Below are 17,647 nucleotides of genomic sequence, written 5' to 3' on the forward strand. Positions count from 1 at the left end.
CAAGGGTTACCATTCAAAGGGGGTTGTAAGAAGTTAAGACCCAAAAGGCTGGGCCCATTTGAAGTCACGCAGCAGGTCAACCCAGTGGCTTTCAGACTCCGGTTACCGAACCACATGAAGCTGCACCCAGTGTTCCACAGGTCGTTGCTGTCACCGTATAAAGGGGACAGAGAAGGGAGGGGCAACAGGGGACCAGCTATGGAGGAAAAGGAACACAGCTACCATGTAGCGGAGATTCTCGATTCCAGGTGGAAGGGAGATCAAGTAGAGTATTTGGTAATGTGGGAAGGGGAGCCGGAGTCGGAAAACACCTGGGTCATGGCAGAGGAGGTAGATGACGAGGTTTTGATAGAAACTTTTCATCAGAGATTCCCTCGTAAACCTCAGCCAGTGGCGAGGTTCCGGAGGGAATACTTTGCCACCACCGACGAAGAAGAAGAGTTGGAGGGGTTCTCTGATTCCGAGGCGGAGGAGGATTCGGCGAGCCGGAACGAAGACCGATGGAGGGAAATGTTCGAGACGTCTGAAGATGAAGATGATTCTTTTCGGGGTTTTAGCTCCTCACCGCCCAGAGAAGAGAGTAGGGGTGGGGGGAGGGGGGCCCTGGAGGGGAGGTGGATGTCAGGGAACTGACATCAGAGGAAAGGGAGGTGGTAGGGCTCCCAGAGGCTGGGAGGGAGTCAGCAGCTAAAGCAGGGACCAGCAGGGGGAGCGAGGGGTCTCTGGAGGAGGATCTCAGGAATGCTGAGAGAGACTCAGCAGCCAAGGCAGGAACTAGCAGGGGAGGGGTGAGAGACACGTCCAGCGAAAACAGCGGGGAGGTGTCAGAAGCAACCATAGGGAGACCCATGCTTCGCCGGAAGCTGCCACGTCGTGAGTCCAGGAGACGCATTTCCGTTAAGGAGCTTCTTTGCTGGAAGCGCTTCCGCAGGCAGCCACTGTCAGACTCTACTAGTGACTAGAGCAGACATGTCTGAGGAGCTCTGTCACACACAGAGGTTTGTGGAGCCGCACAAACTCTGAGGGAGCACAATTTTAAGCACAAGCAGCTAATCATCCCATTACACCAGGGCTGCATGCAAGTGGTGGGCAAGGCAAGAGGCAAAAATTGGCACAGCAATGGATACAACTCTTACCTTTGTACAGTAGGCATGCAAGTCAGACGTTTCTACAGACATTGAGCTCACAAAATTAGATGTCGCCCAGGTACTATAATTTAAACATGAAGCTTTAATATATGAGACGTACAGCTTCTGACAGGCCAAATGGCATGGCTCCATACTGATAATGCCACCCCTGTTGTGTGAACCAAAGGTACTGCATTTGAAGGCCTGGGCAAACACTCTGTGGCATCTGGTTCTTGCCTGGGCCCCCTTGTGAGGCACCACTTCTCTCCCTGCTACACTCTGGCCTCTGCATGTCATGTGAGTCACCCCAGCCATCGAGAAGAAGTGCTGGTGACCAACTTCTAGCTGCTGGTGGGCACCTTCAGGGTCCCTGGACTCTCTTCCTAGGGTTATCTTTAAACTGGACTGGGACTGGACACCATTTGAAATAGAGGGCTGCCCTCTGCATAGTGAGGCATGCGGCTGCCCTTTTCCTCCCTAGATAACCACAACTGTCTCCCATATTCTGTTGACTTAAATATCTGAGTTTTGATCTGACATAGGACTAGATTTTTCTTTCTTCCCATCTATTTGCAGTGGCCTAAATGAGCCTTGGGGAACAAGAATTACATTTTGGCTAGTGAAATAAAAACGGGATGCACGGTATCGCCACAAGAAAACAAACATACTGATAAAATGATGTGATTACATACATGCTGAACCTTTTCCGATCGGCCTTCACGGGCATTTAAAGAGGAAGAGGAAGCAGTGAAGTCATTTTAACAATTTAGCGGAGTCTTTCAGAATTAGTTAGCTCCCTGCTGAAGAGACTCTCACAATTTTCACATGCTCCTCTGGGCAAGCTCCAGAGGACCTGCACTCGGTTTGTGTGGAATAAGGCCACTCAGGAAGAAATTCAATTACTGAGCTAATTATCACCCTGGCTGAGTGGTAAGAACAAAATTTAAAGTAAGAAGCCACTGGAGAAAAGCTCCCATTGCCCAGTAGTCTCAAAAGTTCATTTTTAAAAGAGATCCTAGCTGACAGCTGAAAGCCCAAGGGTGAATGTGCAGCTGAGTCTGGGATACAGGATATTAGAATTTTAATACTGTACAGATTCTTGGAGCTTTTATCAACTTGCAGCATTTCAGCTGCCATAATTGTGTGGAGATTTTAAAGTCCAAAATAGACTTTGCGGATGTCCCTTGGCTAAATTACTTCTGATTTCCACAACTTTAGGAGTGAAATAGTTTCTCTGTACTTTGGTTTTGCAACAGCTGTGTCATTTTAAACAGTTTTGAGAAGGCTGGGGTTGTGGTTCTTAGTTAAAGAGGCAGATAAGAGCAACGTTCTAGGGTTATCTCATGTGTTATTCTAAAACTTTACAAAGCAGTTGTGTGAAACTCTTTGGGCCAACACAGATGAATCTGTCAGGAGGAAAAACATGCTGTTTCTAATGGGTTTATGGTGGTATCTCTTTTGTTTCAGGAAAGATACCCTATATATTGGATTTCCAATGATGTGGGAAGCAAGACTCTCAAATCTTTATAGACAGAAACTTCTGATTGGCCATACCAACATTTTAACTCCTCTCTATATATAAGTGTAAAAGTGGTACAGGTCTCTAGATAATCCAGTACTGTTTATTTGGCAGCACATTCAAAATGCCCATGTCTTTTTCCTTCATGAATTGATGTGTCTTTATACGGAGGGTGTTTTAAAATATGATTTGTTTGGAGCAGATAGATATTTATTGTTTGAATATGGAAAGCTGGAAATACATTTATTTCAAACTAACCCACATTAAGTTATGAGGAATATTTTGAAGATGCAGGTGTCAACAGCATAATTGTGGTCAGTATGAGATCTACTGTTTTAGATGGTTCACTGCATGAAATGGCTCGCTTTCTGGAACTGCCATCTGAAAGAACAAGGAATTCAGTCAGCACAGAAAGCCAGCACTGTTGGTTGATGTTAAAAGAATTTGGGTTGTGTGCAAATGAAACACTGCACAATAATATTTTGTGTGGCCAAATGAAGCCAGATCAGGAATCAAAGTATCTCACTTGTACAGAATAGAAATAGAAGACAGGGATAATCTGTAGGTATCTGTTTATTTCCAGCACAAAACGAGTGGACCATTCCAACACGAGACTGGCACTTCAGATTGAAAAGGGTGCAGGTAGGGGACAGAATTTATTTTGCTCAAATTTATAATGACTGATTATTCAAAATACTGGGTGTAATTGGGTTGGATCCAGGGAGACAACAGTAAATGAAATTCTGGCAGTGGTGCAAACTGTTGTGGAAGATCTGTCAGAAGACTTTGCACAACACGGACTGGGCACAAGCATCTTGAAATAATTGTGCAAAACCTTGTGCGCTAAGGGAAACATTCAGTCCTGTTTTGTCACATTAGAAACTTGTTCCAAGTTGGGGAAGGCCTTTCTTCCTCTGAAGGAGACTGTCCACTTGCAGAAGGGAACCTCTGGATCCAACCCATTCTGTTTGTAGTTCAAAGCATAATAATATTCTAATGGAAAGGGTTATTTCAGATTTTGAAATATTCATGCTTTAAATAATATTTTTAATGAATTTGTTTTCATTGGATTTATTTATTTATTTATTTTATTTGTTATTATTTTATAAAAGGGTTATCAAGCTGCAAATGAGCCCATTCGAAGAAAACATTTTGGATGAGTATCTATAGTATCACAGCCATCTATCAGTTTTGCTGGTGCAGGGAAATCCTATACTGATGTTATCTCTGTGCAACACCCCCTCACACCAAAATCCAGCTTGTGCCTAATCTTGATGCCTAAGAGTGCATCCTTATGAAGCTATAGGTGCTCAGGGAAGTGCAGTAACTCTAGAGCAGGGTTTCCCATACCTGGGTCTTTAGCTGTTATTGGACTACAACTCCCATCATCCCTAGCTAGTAGGACCAGTGGTCAGAGATGATGGGAACTGTAGTCCAAAAACAGCTGGAGACCCAAATTTGGGAAATCCTGCTCTAGAGCAGCCAGCAGCTAGATAGGCACATTTCAAGCTATGACTTGAACAGGAGGACAAATGCAAGAAGACAAGTCCCCCAAAAGAGGTGTTTTTTTATGGATGACACTTGCTGAACCCAGTGAAGAAGCTGTAAAAACCCCCTCATCTGCATTAAAGACACAGGAGCCTTGTTGTCTTATGCTTCAGGTTATTATGGGCTGAATGAGAATCTGGCACAGATGATCCCTTCATCACTGCTGTTCCATCCCCGCCCCCAGTAGTCGAATTTCAAGTGTGCCAATACAAAGGGAGGTGTTTTAAGAATCAGCACAGTTTTTGTGTGTGCCTCCTGCAGATTTTGTTTGTGATTCCTGTAGTCAGTTGTGGCTTTAGAATCCCTTTTCTTTTCTTTTCTTTTCTTTTCTTTTCTTTTCTTTTCTTTTCTTTTCTTTTCTGTGGCTAAGTCAGCCCAGCAGCCCTATAATCAGCCTTCAGTGGGGATGTGCTGTGAGGATGTGCTGGAAAACCAGCTCATCCAGATACCTAACATTGCCCTGCACTCTTAATTCATGTTTGATCTTCATCAGCATATTCAAAAGGGAACTTTGCTGAAAGTTTTTGACATCTACATTTCCAAGGACTTCAAGGACCTTGGGTAGCCTTTAAATAGAATATATCGGTGGGCACTGATGCATGGGAGAAAATGGAAGCCCTGCCCGAGCCAAACCATGTTAATTAGGCAGGAGAATTCAAGCTCACTGGCACTGTCAGTTAGACTGTGTGACACTGTTTTGGCACACATGGAAGATTTTGCTTCATTTCATTAATGATATTTAGTTTCTTGTTTTAATTTGCGTTTTAGCGCTCTGCATGCCACGAGTGCTTAGGTTTGCGAATTAGACTTCATAATTCTCAAAGGACTGAACAGTCCAAAGTGTGGAGAAGAAGATGAGGAGTTGGACTTGAACCAGGGAAACCTAGGTTCAAAAAATTCCTGCTTGGCCAAGAAACAAACTAGGTTGTTACAAGAATAACATGTCATAACGTGGGGGTAATATGCAAATAATTAAACCAACAATGCATTATTTGCCACCTGTTTCATCCACCTCCCTACTCGGGGTGATCCACACGCCTGTTGCTTTGATACCCCAAAGTCGCTTCTGCATTAACTCCCCAGTCCAACCAGTCATGATCAAAACAGGCCTACACAATCCCTTTAAGGTGCTTCCTTCTGTCTGAGGGACATATGCCGAGGAATAGAAAAATACTGGCAAACTTAGTGTGGCGTGTGAACACAGGTGTGGACATCAGACCAGATTTCATAGTTGGTGTTGGATGTGGTGCAATCAATTTCATCCATTTGAAGAAAAAAAACAACAACCCAAAATGGAAATAGCTTCATTAGGACCACAAAAAATCACATAGTAGTCAACTAGCATTTAGATTTCACAAAATGCTTCCTTGGCCTTGTCTACAATTTACTGCAGATTTGGTTTCAACATTGCCTTCTAACAGTGACAACTTTTTCTTCTCTCCTTCTGGCTCCTGTATCCTCCCACCTATTTTTAATGTTGAACCTGAAAAAGATTTCTGTGATACCCATAACCTAGCTCACTGTTGTGCGATTTCTGGTTGGTCTCAATAAAACTGCACAATACTGTCCCTATTTGAATTCAAGGTCTGTAATGTGACTTAGAGGTTTCTTCTAACTTATTAAGGCAGTGGTGCCTTAATGGTTGGTTGTCTGTGACTAACAAAACTGAAATAGTAGAATCTGAAAGCCAGAACATCTATTTCTTTATTCATTGGCTTTTAACTGAAGCATTTATACTCTGGTGGGTGCATGAAGTGCATTACATTTACTTATTAACTTTATTTTTCACAAGGTTACATCAGGGTCAAGCATTCTCAGCTAATGTTACTTAAAGCAGGCAATTCATGAGAGAATCTGGAAGCTACAGTTGTTATAATGAGTCATAATGGCTGAGGTTCGAGATGCCAGTGTGTCCATTGGCTTTGTTGTAGATCACTCTGCACAACACACTCTAGCAAGGGGATAATTAAATAAATGTGGAGAGTACTAAGTGCTAAGTAAGACTGGGAGTCTTATTCCCCATTTGGTAAGACAGTGCTCCTCATACAGACTGTAAAGCACAATTATGAATGGGGCGCTTTCTACTGCCTTTTTCTCATCAGAGACACAACATTCAAAACTGAGCAACTGGGCTAAAATTATGGAGGGAAAGGCTCCTCATATTTACTTATCCTCTGCTCTTCCTTGAAAGTGCCCAGAGTGCCTTACATGTGATTCGCAGGCAGCTTATGGGACAGACCTGCAAACAGAGCAGTATCCTGTGCCTTCAGACCATTTATTTATTTTATTTATATCCCACTTCTTTTTCTCCAAGGAGCTCCAGGTGGTGTACATGCAGTGGCGTAGCGTGGGGGGTGCAGGGGGGCCCGGCCGCACCGGGCGCAACATCTGGGGGTTAGGGTTAGGGGGCGCAAATCCACTGGTTAGGGGGCGCAAATCCACGGGTTAGGGGGCGCAAATTACTTGCCTTGCCCCGGGTGCTGACAACCCACGCTACGCCACTGTGTACATGGTTTTTGCCTCTCCCGTTTATCCTCACAACAACGCTGTGAGGTAGGTTAGACTGAGAGGCAGGGACTGGCCAAATGTCACCCAGCAAGCCACTTGATTGAGCGGGTATTTGAACCCTGGTCTCCCAGGTCCTATTATTCCGGAACCTAAGAAATATCCGGCGGTAGAAGCACATGTATGGTGACAATGATGAAGCTTTATTAAAGTTTTACCATATACAAGCTGCAAATGCTTTTCAGAGTTATTTCACTCTAATAATACAAACTTAAACATAAACAATAAAAATGAGACATCAAAAGCAATTAAACATACATTCATAGACACAGTATACTACATACACAATAAGAAATATTGTGTATATCACCTCTATAAAACCCTGTCACACAGGAAGAGGTTTCATATCTAAATATCTGGCAATTAAGCTCCTCTTTTCTGTTTCATGGCACTCAAACCTCTGTACAATGAATATAAATCATTACATATTGCAATTTTAGACAGTATTATGATCTATAATTTTGTGGCTTGTATAACAACCGTGCATCCAAGCATTTCAAAAGAGGGCAGCCGTGATCACAATTGCTTGCATATTCAGTAAAACTAAAGCAAATGTCTGCAAGTGTATCTCTCAGGCCCTGACTTCTCACTATTTTCATCCCCCCCCCCAAGACCCTTTGCCAAAGTTTCTGACATTGTTGTTGTTATTATAATTATTCAAATTTCTATCTGGCCCTTCCTTCTAAAGGAGCTTAGGACAGCAAACAACCAAGCAATAAAACAATACAAAATGAAATAAAAGTATATTTGAAACATTAAAAAAAATACAACCCAAAACAAACTTTAAAAGGTGTTCAGTGATACATGTGGTAAAGTGGGCCCACATTTAATGATGCCGTGTGCTTCCAAGATGATCATCCTCATCTCCAAGGATGAGCTTCTGGTTGAGTAAGCATTCAGAAAAACAGGACTCCTTTCTGAGTCTTCGGCTGGGTGATTTGTTCCTCATCCCTTTTACATTCTTTTGTGTTGTTGTGATTTTAGGAAATGACGATAACAACCTCAACTCCATCTTTTATGAGCACCTGACAAGATCTCTGCAGGAGTCTCTTTGTGGAGATTTGATACTTGGGCGCTGGGGAAACTACAGCTCTGGGGACTGTTTTATTTTGACATCAGATTACTTGAATGCCTTTGTTCACTTGATTGAAATCGGAAATGGTCTTGTCACTTTCCAACTCAGGGGGCTAGAATTTCGAGGTAAGCACCTATGTAGCTCAAAGAATAAAGAGCTAGAAAGAGGAGAAAATTCATTTGCTATGTGCCCTTCTCATTAGTAAGCCATGTGTGCATTGCAAATCTGAGTAGTGGCGTAAAATTCTCTATCTGGGTTGTTGCTGCAACAAAATTATCTGGGCACTGTTTCTGGGAAGAAAAGATGGTGCCCCCCACACCATTGGTTTAGTACCACCTGGTTTCTGTTCTGGCCATGCCCACTGCCAACATGTGACACACACACCCAGGCAACAGATTGTCCCCATTTCATCTCCAGCCCTTAACTGCTTTCTTTATAAGTTTACCTGCTGCAGTACTCATGACAAGAGATCTTAGCAAGATGTTCCCAGTTCTCTGCTTGTTGGAAGAGTAATTTGTGGTATAGCAGTCAATCTTAATTGGTTGGAAAGAAAACAGTGTGAAGCTTAATGCTTTTTTGGTTCATGGAGGTCTGGGAAATTATATTTTGGTCTTGATGCACATGATACCTGCTGCTTTAGCCCCCAAAGCATAATTTGGAATTTAAATCAAAAAGCCAAACAGCAGACTTTTGCTTGCTAGCCTAAGTGCAGTTATGCATTGCTATCATAGAAGAATTAGAGACAGAATGTGAAACTATTTATTAGTAAGTTGAATAAAACAATGTGGACTTTCCCCCCACCAAGTGCACAATAGACCAGTTTTAGTTAGTTAGTTAGTTTTCTTTTCTTTTAAAGGCCATAGGGTTATATCCAATGCCACCTGTGCATCAGTGGAACAGACCTCCACTTGTGCGCTGGGGATTTGGGGACTCTCCAGAGAAGATTTTAATGGTGCAGAGGGAAGATTCAGGGAAGAGGAGTTACTGCTGGAGTTCCATTGTGTGGAACTCCACACAACTCACGCAAAATAGGATTCCACTCCTATTTGGCCCACTGGTACATAATACTTCAGCAAAGCTCATGTTCCAGGCAGGCATTTCCGGGCCCTAGGGGAGCGAGCATCAGCCCCAGCAGACCAGAAGCAGGTACATGGCTGGGGACAAGGTCCTAAGTTCCTTCTCCCTTTTCCAAACTCATTCATAGGCTCTTCAATCCTGTCTAGCACACCTGCCTCTTGGCATTTCTGATTTCATTCCAGGCAGGCAAAAGCACTCACAGAGCAGGTGAGAAGCGTGGCATGAAGAAAGTGGGCATGGCCCAGAGATGTGCCAAGGGGTCGCATTCAGCCCCAAAGCTTGAGGTTCCTGTTCTAAACACTATGCTGTTCTGACTCTCATGTGTGACCAAAACGGCTACAGTACCCCATGGCTTGCTGCTAATTGAATTCCATTGCTTACTTAGGTAGAGGGAAGTCTATAGTTAGCATGTTATTTATAACAAGTCTTGACTTTTATAGGCAAAGGACTCATATTTGGGGGGGGAGGGTGAGTCCTGCTGCTGAACATGTCCCACCTGGGTATAACAGGTCTATAAAAGCACAAAGAGCACTTTGGGTTTATCGTTTAGATATTCCTTCCGAAAGCAAAGACTCTGGCATGCACTTCTAAATCCCTATCATTCTACATTTAAGGTAAAGCATTTAGATATAATTAGGCTCCATATAATTTATGCCAGGCTGCCTAAAGCATAGAATTCAGCATATTTTACTTTATAAGGTGAAATCAACAGTCTGTACCTCACCGCTCTCTCTCGAGCACAGATTAATTGGCACATTTTATTCCATGCTGGAGCTCTCCCCTCCACCCCCTCCTTTTCCCACTTGCCATTTATTAAGTATTTGAAGGAGCACCAAGTATTAGCCACAAACAGTTTCATTCGCATTGATCTCACCAGTAACTGCCATTGTGTCCTTCTGCTTTTCAATTATTACTACACTCCAAGGGACATATTGCCAACAAAGGGAGGTGGAGGCTATAACAGAAGGAGATGAGGACAATGAAGGCTGCTGCTGCTGCAAACCTGGACGCCTGCCTCATTTGCTGTCGTGCAATGCAGCTTTTAACCTTCGGTGGCTGACCTGGGAAATAACACGGACTCAGTATATCCTGGAGGGCTATAGCATTATTGACAACAATGCTGCCACAATGCTCCAAGTGTTTGATCTGCGAAGAATACTCATCAGATATTACATCAAGGTAAAAGCGGTGTCTGTCAGTACCTCTGGGATGAATGGCCTGTAATCTGGCAGCCCAAACCCTTACGTGAATCAGAAGCAAATAAGTTTTGGGTGCATTGGCCACTGCATAACTGCGACATCATGAATCACAACACTGTGCTCACGGCCGGCCCACCCATGAGGCAAAGTGTGGCCATTTCCTCAGGTGGCAGGATCCACAGGGGCAGCAGGTCCCAGTGTAGAACTTTATCCACCCCACCCCCCTTGTTCTTGACATAGATCTTCATGGGGAGATGGCGTAGGAGGGGAGTGCCATTTTGTGGTTTGCCTCAGGTGGCAAAATGTCTTGGGCCGGCCCTGACTGTGCTACAACCTGTATAACCAAAAAACCAACCAACACAACAACCTCAGAATATTAAAAAAAATGTAAGTACAACCCTGCTGGATCAGACCGAAGGCCCATCTTGTCCATAATTCTGTTCTGACAGGGGCCAACCAGATGTCTGGGGGAAGTCCACAAGCAGTCCTGAAGGCAAAAGCACTCTCCCCACATGTGATTCCAGCAAACCAGTATTCACAGGTGCACTGCCTCTGATGTGGAGGCAGAACACAGCCGTTGATAGCTGTACCCTCCATGAACTGGTCTAATCAACAGACCCATCCCCTCGCTCCCATACAGGTGCAACACTGTGATGAGAACAAAACATGGTTATTTTTTTTTCAAAACTGTGTCTAGTGAATGCAAAGGGCTTTCACTAAAACAGCACCCACACAGCGATGAGCAGGCATTGTCACTGACCTGCCTTGCCAACACTTCCATCAAGGTCAAATGTTGGGCAATGGGCAGCAAACACAGCAAATGCCAGGCTATCACATTAAGCTATTGATGAACGGGATGCTGACAGGCATCTACAACAGCCATTTTCAATAGGATCAGGCAACTAGTCACAGATTTAGCAAAAGTAATATTTGCAGATTAAGTCATCCCATTTTAGCTTTCAGTCATCATCTTTAAGAAAAGTGCTTGTGTTCCTTTCCTCTTAACCATGCAGAGAGTGGATGGAATTTATTGACTACTTTGATCAGTTGGTGATATTGACTAACAAAGATGGGCATCCCGCTGTGTTGGAGATGCGTTTCTTTATTTCATAAAATAAATCCTTGAGATAAATCACCCTTGTTGCAATGACTGCCAGAGAATGCATTGCTTCTTTCTCTGCGCCTGATGAATATTGAATTTAGTAAATGGGAGGCCGAGACTAAAATGAGGGATGTGTACAGTAATATCCTCTGCGCACTGGAGCATTGGCCAATGTGGGGAACAGGATGCTGGACTGGGTATTTGATCTGATCCAGCCAGAGCAGTTCTTACGATCTTAAGGACGGAGGTCTGAGAATAGCAGATGCCAGACACTAAATGTAAGTAATAGCATGTGGTCTGAATATAATATGCACGATTCACTCAATAACTGACATTAGGCAACTGCCATCACTGTACCCTTTTAAGATGCTTACTGAAAACTTTTCTTTTCCGCTGACCTATTCAAACACATGTTTTGGTTGCAACTGTTTTTAAATGTGTTTTTAAAAAGTTTTGTGGTGTTTAATTGTTTTCAGATATTTGAACAGTTTTTAAATGTTTTGAATTTTATTTTATTTTAATTGTATTTTTATTACCGATACAGGTATGTGTACTGGGTTCCTTTGGGAGGAAGGGTGGGATATAAATTGAATAAATAAACAAAGAATGGGAAGTAGCCATTTCTGCACCACCACTCCTCCCCAAGTCATATTAAATGCCTTTACACGTGCATTCCGGAGTAATACTCCAGTTTTTACATGCAAGGCACTGGTGCATACAAACCCAAGACCAGGTCCTGTGCTCTACCTTATGTAAGAGTTTTTCTTGGCCATCAACCTCTGAACCGGCCCTAAATTAGGCTCTTACCTTAGTCATTCTTCAAAAGTGAGCCCATGAAGAAACCAAACATTCGGATCAACATCTGTAAATGCGCAGATTAGCTATTTTAGCTTTAACCTAATCCAGAGATCAACAAAGATTATAACATGTCTCATTTTGGTCTTAAGAAGCCACACAGAGTACATTTTGTTATGGGGGGGGGAGTACAAATGTTTTTAATAAATAACACTGATGCTGGCTGAGCTTTGCAAGGTGTTGTCTCAGCAAAGGACCAGAGTCATCCCAAGGCTGCCAAGGCGTTATCTTCCAGTGGCTCTAGCCTTTTGAGAAAGCTGTCTAGAACTGTTAAAGGGCCCATATCTTATGCTACAGTGCACTAATCATCCTCAGACTATGAGGATGCAGGGAGAGCCAGGTCTTCAGGCTGGGATGCTGAGGAAGGGTCTTCTGAGGGCTCCCACCCTCCCTCCAAGGTGGGATGACTTGTGCATCATCTGAATCTGAGCCCTCCGCAGGATGACACTGGGAACCTGATGCAGGGTACATGACGGATACTGGAGTTAAGGATTAGACATCAGTATGATCTAAGACAAGTGGAAAGTTTTCACTATTCTGCTTTTATCATTCTGTAAGAACATGTTTATGCACAAGCTGTATTTAAAATTAATCAAGGAGGCTGGAATACATTGAAGCAAAAGAGAAGGAGAATTAGAGGTTAAAGACCTAATACTAGAAATCAGGAATTTCTTTTGTGGAAAGCATGCTGCTATGTAAACATGCTGGAATAGCAGAATTAGCATCTAGTTTCAAAATATTTAATTTTACATTATCATATGCTTGAAGATTTCACATTTATCTTTTAAACAATGCTAGCAGTTGGCTTTTTGAATTGATTCTCTCTCTTTTTGTCCAACTTGCCATTCAATTGACAGCTGGGGGGAGGTGGAGAAGACTATTTCTCCACATAAAAAGAATTTTTGCTCTCCTCTAATAAAGTGGGTCAGTTCCTATAGCCTTTCTGCATATATTTGAAATAATTTCCTGCCTGGTTACTGCCGGTTATTTATTCCCCCAGTGCCTACACATTCGCTTTTCAATTTATTCCTTAAAAAAATATCTTTAAAGAATAAGTCTGCTGCTGCTGTGTGTGTGTGTGTGTGTGTGTGTGTGTGTGTGTGTGTTGAGTTCCATTTTTATGGCTCTTCTTAAAAGGCTCTGTGCTTATCAGGCTCTGCACAAAAAAAACCTGTCCTTGGTTTGTATCCATCACTCTGTCTTGTTTCTGTGCACTAAGTAGGGCTTATTTCCCACATTTACTTGCTAATTTGAATATGCAACTGAGAGTGTGGCACCCATGAATTTTAAATAGGTAGAGTAATTGTGCTTGTTCTATTGTGGCCTCTTTACCTCCTAATTTTACTGTTGCTCTTTCCATTCATTTATTGTGCACACTTGAAATACAGTCTCATCATCCCCATTGTTTGCGATCCATCAAAGTCCCAGGGGCATGTAAGACTGAAGGGGTCACATAACTGCAATAAGATATTAGAGACTATCACTTTGTTCTCCTTAGATGGCTTGCCTCTCACCTTTGTAGTATTTAAATAACTTCTGGCTTCTCCTGTTATTAAAACAAGCAACATCTTCTTCTTTCCTTTTGCTTTTTTTTTTCACAGAGCATTATATACTTTACTGCAAGCTCCCCCAAAATCCTACATTGGCTAAGAGATGAGTCGTTCCAAAAAACACTGCAGCCTTTCTCCAAGTGGCATTACATAGAGCGGGACCTTGCAATGTTCAATATTAACATTGACGATGACTATATCCCTTGCCTTCAAGGAATCACCAGGGCAAGTTTCTGCAGTGTTTACTTGGACTGGATTCAGTTCTGTGCTGCAAAAAGAATGGAGGTACATGTCGGTCTAATGTTGCTGATTTAATGGGGGGTGGGGTGGGACGGGTTCTCTCCTTTACTTGTTCCAAATCAAAACAAGGAAGTTTATTGGAGCGCAAGCCACCAGCAATACGTTGTGGTAAACATGGTACTCGTTTTCCAGTGAGATAACAGGCTCTTGGGCTGACTCCAAAGAGCTCTTTCACTGAATTGGTTTTAAGAACTGGGGAGCAAAATGGAGGAGAAACATGATGGTAACATTTGAGAAAGCAGAAAGTGTTGGGAATGGAGAGAGAGTATGTATCTTGTTAGCTACTGGGTATGACCTGCTGTGGAACTGATCTAGTGCACCTTACACTGATATGTTATGAAATTAAAGGACTTTAGTCACAAAGACAACAGTGATACTTTTCCTGCTTATTTGCATCAAAGCACAATGGGTTGTTGCACCGGCAATGTTTTCCCCAACCCCTTTAGGATTAACTGAAAACTTTTAACTATTTTTCAGCCAATAGAGTGTGATGAAGATTCTCCTCTGGTAACTCTTTCCTTTGCCCTGTGCATTTTGGGTAGGAGAGCACTAGGAACAGCATCGCACAATATGGCCATCAGGTAATTTTATACCAAAGCCATGGAAAGTATGGATGTAATAGTTTGCTGGGTTTTCATTTATCCTTAAATTCTGTAGGGGTAGTGGAAGAAAGGAAAAACACGAGAGATGGGTGTAAAATCATTTATAAAAGAAATGGTTACAGTTACAAATGGCAGCATTTGTTACTTATTTGTCCCTAATGAAATACAAAACTTTATGATTATCTTGAGAGTTAATTTCACCAATGAAACCAAAATAGCCAGATGAATTGGCAGAATTAGAAAAAGATTGTGTCCTTTTTGCGTTGGTGATTTACAGTGTAAATATTGCATGCTTACCTGAAAAGTACATCCCACAGTGCTCAATGGAGCTTTCCCCCTAATAATAAGTGTGTATAAGGTTGTAGCACTAAAAGATTTTCCCTTGTTGTGCAGTTGAGACCATCCCTCACTTTTGTTGTTCCAAGAAGACATGGTTCGCAATATGGTGGTGGCGTTTTAATGAAAAATAGATAACTGGTTAAGTCATACTTCGGACTCACCAACTGATCTAGTGTGCATTTGAAACACCCAAGTTTCCATCCACTATAAAAGAGAGAAAAGTGGCGGGCATTTTATACACCTCCCTTTTAATGTTTAAGGTTTCTGCACAGGGGTGACAAGATCCTTTAATTTAAGACTCTCTTCAACAAACATGTTGAAGTAGCAGGACCTCTTGGCTGCCATGGGTTAGTTCACACATTGCCTTGACATGATCTGGGGTGCAGTGGAACATGACGTGCACAGTGCAATGATATTCAGAACCACCACACTTTCCCTGAAGCTGAATTCTTCAGGAGAAGTCATGTGCTTTAAATTTGGGGTAACTGTGGATGTGACATGACAGGACATGCAGCTGAATTTTCCCTCTTGGCTGTTGGGGAAGAGGAGGGGAGCACATGATGAGTCAAAGGTTGATTAGGGCTTATTTGTGCTCATGCACATTAATTAAAGCCCAGTCTAAGCTGCCAATTATTCCTTTGGAGCCCTGCCCTACATGCAGGGCACTAGGTGGCCGTGGCTTCCTCACATGGCCTTCCGAGCCAAATAGGGAGGCTTGGCAGGCCAGAGGTTCCCCATCCCTGCAATAAACCATGGTTTCTCAGGATATGTGGATGCAGCTAATACAATAATGCCATTTTGATGCCTCTGCCATGCCTATGCTTCACATGTGTGTGGATGGGTGCTGGGAACTGCACAAGGTGGAGGGTCTCATCTGTCCCTTATCACATTGGCATCAGGGCTGTGTATAAACCCATGACTCACCGCTAGGCCATATGCCAAGAAGGGATTGGTTTTATTATGTACAGTAAAGTTATGTAGTATTTAGCAGACAGCAAGTAAGACCGGGCCTTTTATGTAGCTTGTTTCATGTTGATGCTACATTCATTTAAAAGCCATTACCGTTTACAAGGCAAAACGCATATTTAGAGAGCAACGCTGAGCTGTATGCTACTACATACAAAGTGAGGTTTACATTATATATGTACGATGGCAATTTGCATTCATTTACACATGAATTACCTTTAATCAATTAATGGGAAGATTTTAATGGTAAACCATGAAGGTAAATATTCTCATGCAATGTATGTAAATAACATTTCTGTTACCTGTCACTGTGAACGTTAGCAGAAGCCAAACATTATCTTTCAAATTATGCAGTACAGTTGCTAATTAAGAAGCACAGCATAGCTATAGAAAGGATGCATATCTTTCTAGCTAGACAGCCTCTTATATGACCCAGCTATATTATTATTATTATTATTATTATTATTATTATTATTATTATTAATTATTAATTATGTATACCCCGCCCATCTGGCTGGGCTTCCGCAGCCCCTCTGGGCAGCTTCCAACAAAAATTAAAATACAGTGATCCATCAAACATTAAAAGCTTCCCTAAACAGGGCTGCCTTCAGATATCTAGATCCATTATTTTTATGGCTCAATAAATGGAGGCAGTTGTGATCAATGGTAATGGGGGGACGACCAATGAAAAAACACATGTTTTCAAGAGGATCTGTTTTACTGGATCCAATTTCTGTGTCCTATTCTCTCTTTTTTTTTACTCATTTGTCACCCCGTTTTCTTCCCATTGACCGTTTCATTTCCTTCGCCTACTTTCCCAGATTGCCCCTCTTTCCATCTTACCTCTGTTGCTCCTCTTTCTGTTCAGTTGCTCAGATGCCAATCTGAGGAACTCCAAAAAGGAAGTGGGAAGGAGTTCTGCTGTTCCTACTTCAGGTCTCTGCAGCTCTTAAAAAGGGGAAAGGTAGCACACTCACGACTTTATGATAAAGGGGGGAGTCAGCGGGTGGTAGGCTAAGCTCAGAGTCTTTCTCAGCACTGTTGCCCCATGGGCATCACACTGGAGACCCCAACTTAAACTGGTGCAGAATGCAGTGTCTAGAACACTTGTGGAGCTCAGTGGTTCGCTCATATTACATCTACTCTTTGCCAATTACATTGGCCCAATTTAAGGCATTAAACTTAAACGGTTTGGGACCAGGCTGTCTGAAGGACCACCTAAACTCTGGTCCAGAGGTAAGAGCCTTCAGGTTAGTTAGTATAAGGGACAGGCCGTTTCCTGTGGTGGCAGCTCCATATCTGTGAAATAGCCCTCTGCAGGGAAATGTATATGGTCTCTTTTTTGTTCACCTTTTATTTTATTCCAGTCTGTATTTAGTTAATTTTTAGTGCTGGGGTTTTGTAATGCTTTTGTTTGCTCCTGCTATTTTTAATGTTATTTTTATTTTATTGTACTTTAATCATTTGGATTTTTAGTGTATTGTGAAAGTTACATGATTATGTTGTAAAGCACCTTGTGAGGATAAATATCCTGAGAAGAAGATTAAAAACCCATTAAATAAAATAAAATAAATTGGCCAACAGGCCAGAAGAAGAAGAAGGGCCCTGAGGGAGGTTTTGAGATTAAGAAAGCTAGGAAAATTTCAATATAACCTTATTAAAGTCTTCCCAAGAATGCATGTTAAACTGAGGAAATGCAATAGATTTGAACTAATAGATCTGCCATACATCGAAAAGAGAAATTTAGACAGTTTCGAGTAACAGCTTTGGTACAGTCATAAAATTTGCATATTTTATTTCATCTCTGCTTTCATAACCTGATC

General features: G+C 42.3%; 1 protein-coding gene across 2 annotated transcripts in view; it reads left to right on the forward strand.

The window, feature by feature from the left end:
* PCNX2 (pecanex 2) overlaps positions 1-17,647 on the forward strand; it is a 116,857-nt gene that overhangs the window by 83,451 nt on the left and 15,759 nt on the right. For both annotated transcript variants that reach the window (XM_082214952.1, XM_082214951.1), the window contains exons 24-28: positions 3,230-3,288; positions 7,744-7,959; positions 9,837-10,090; positions 13,669-13,902; positions 14,395-14,498. In XM_082214952.1, coding sequence (XP_082071078.1) covers positions 3,230-3,288; positions 7,744-7,959; positions 9,837-10,090; positions 13,669-13,902; positions 14,395-14,498 — 867 coding nt within the window. The remainder of the gene's footprint in view (positions 1-3,229; positions 3,289-7,743; positions 7,960-9,836; positions 10,091-13,668; positions 13,903-14,394; positions 14,499-17,647) is intronic.

Source organism: Podarcis vaucheri (genome assembly GCF_965113315.1).
Source record: "Podarcis vaucheri genome assembly, chromosome: 3".
NCBI classification, from domain to species: Eukaryota; Metazoa; Chordata; class Lepidosauria; order Squamata; family Lacertidae; genus Podarcis; species Podarcis vaucheri.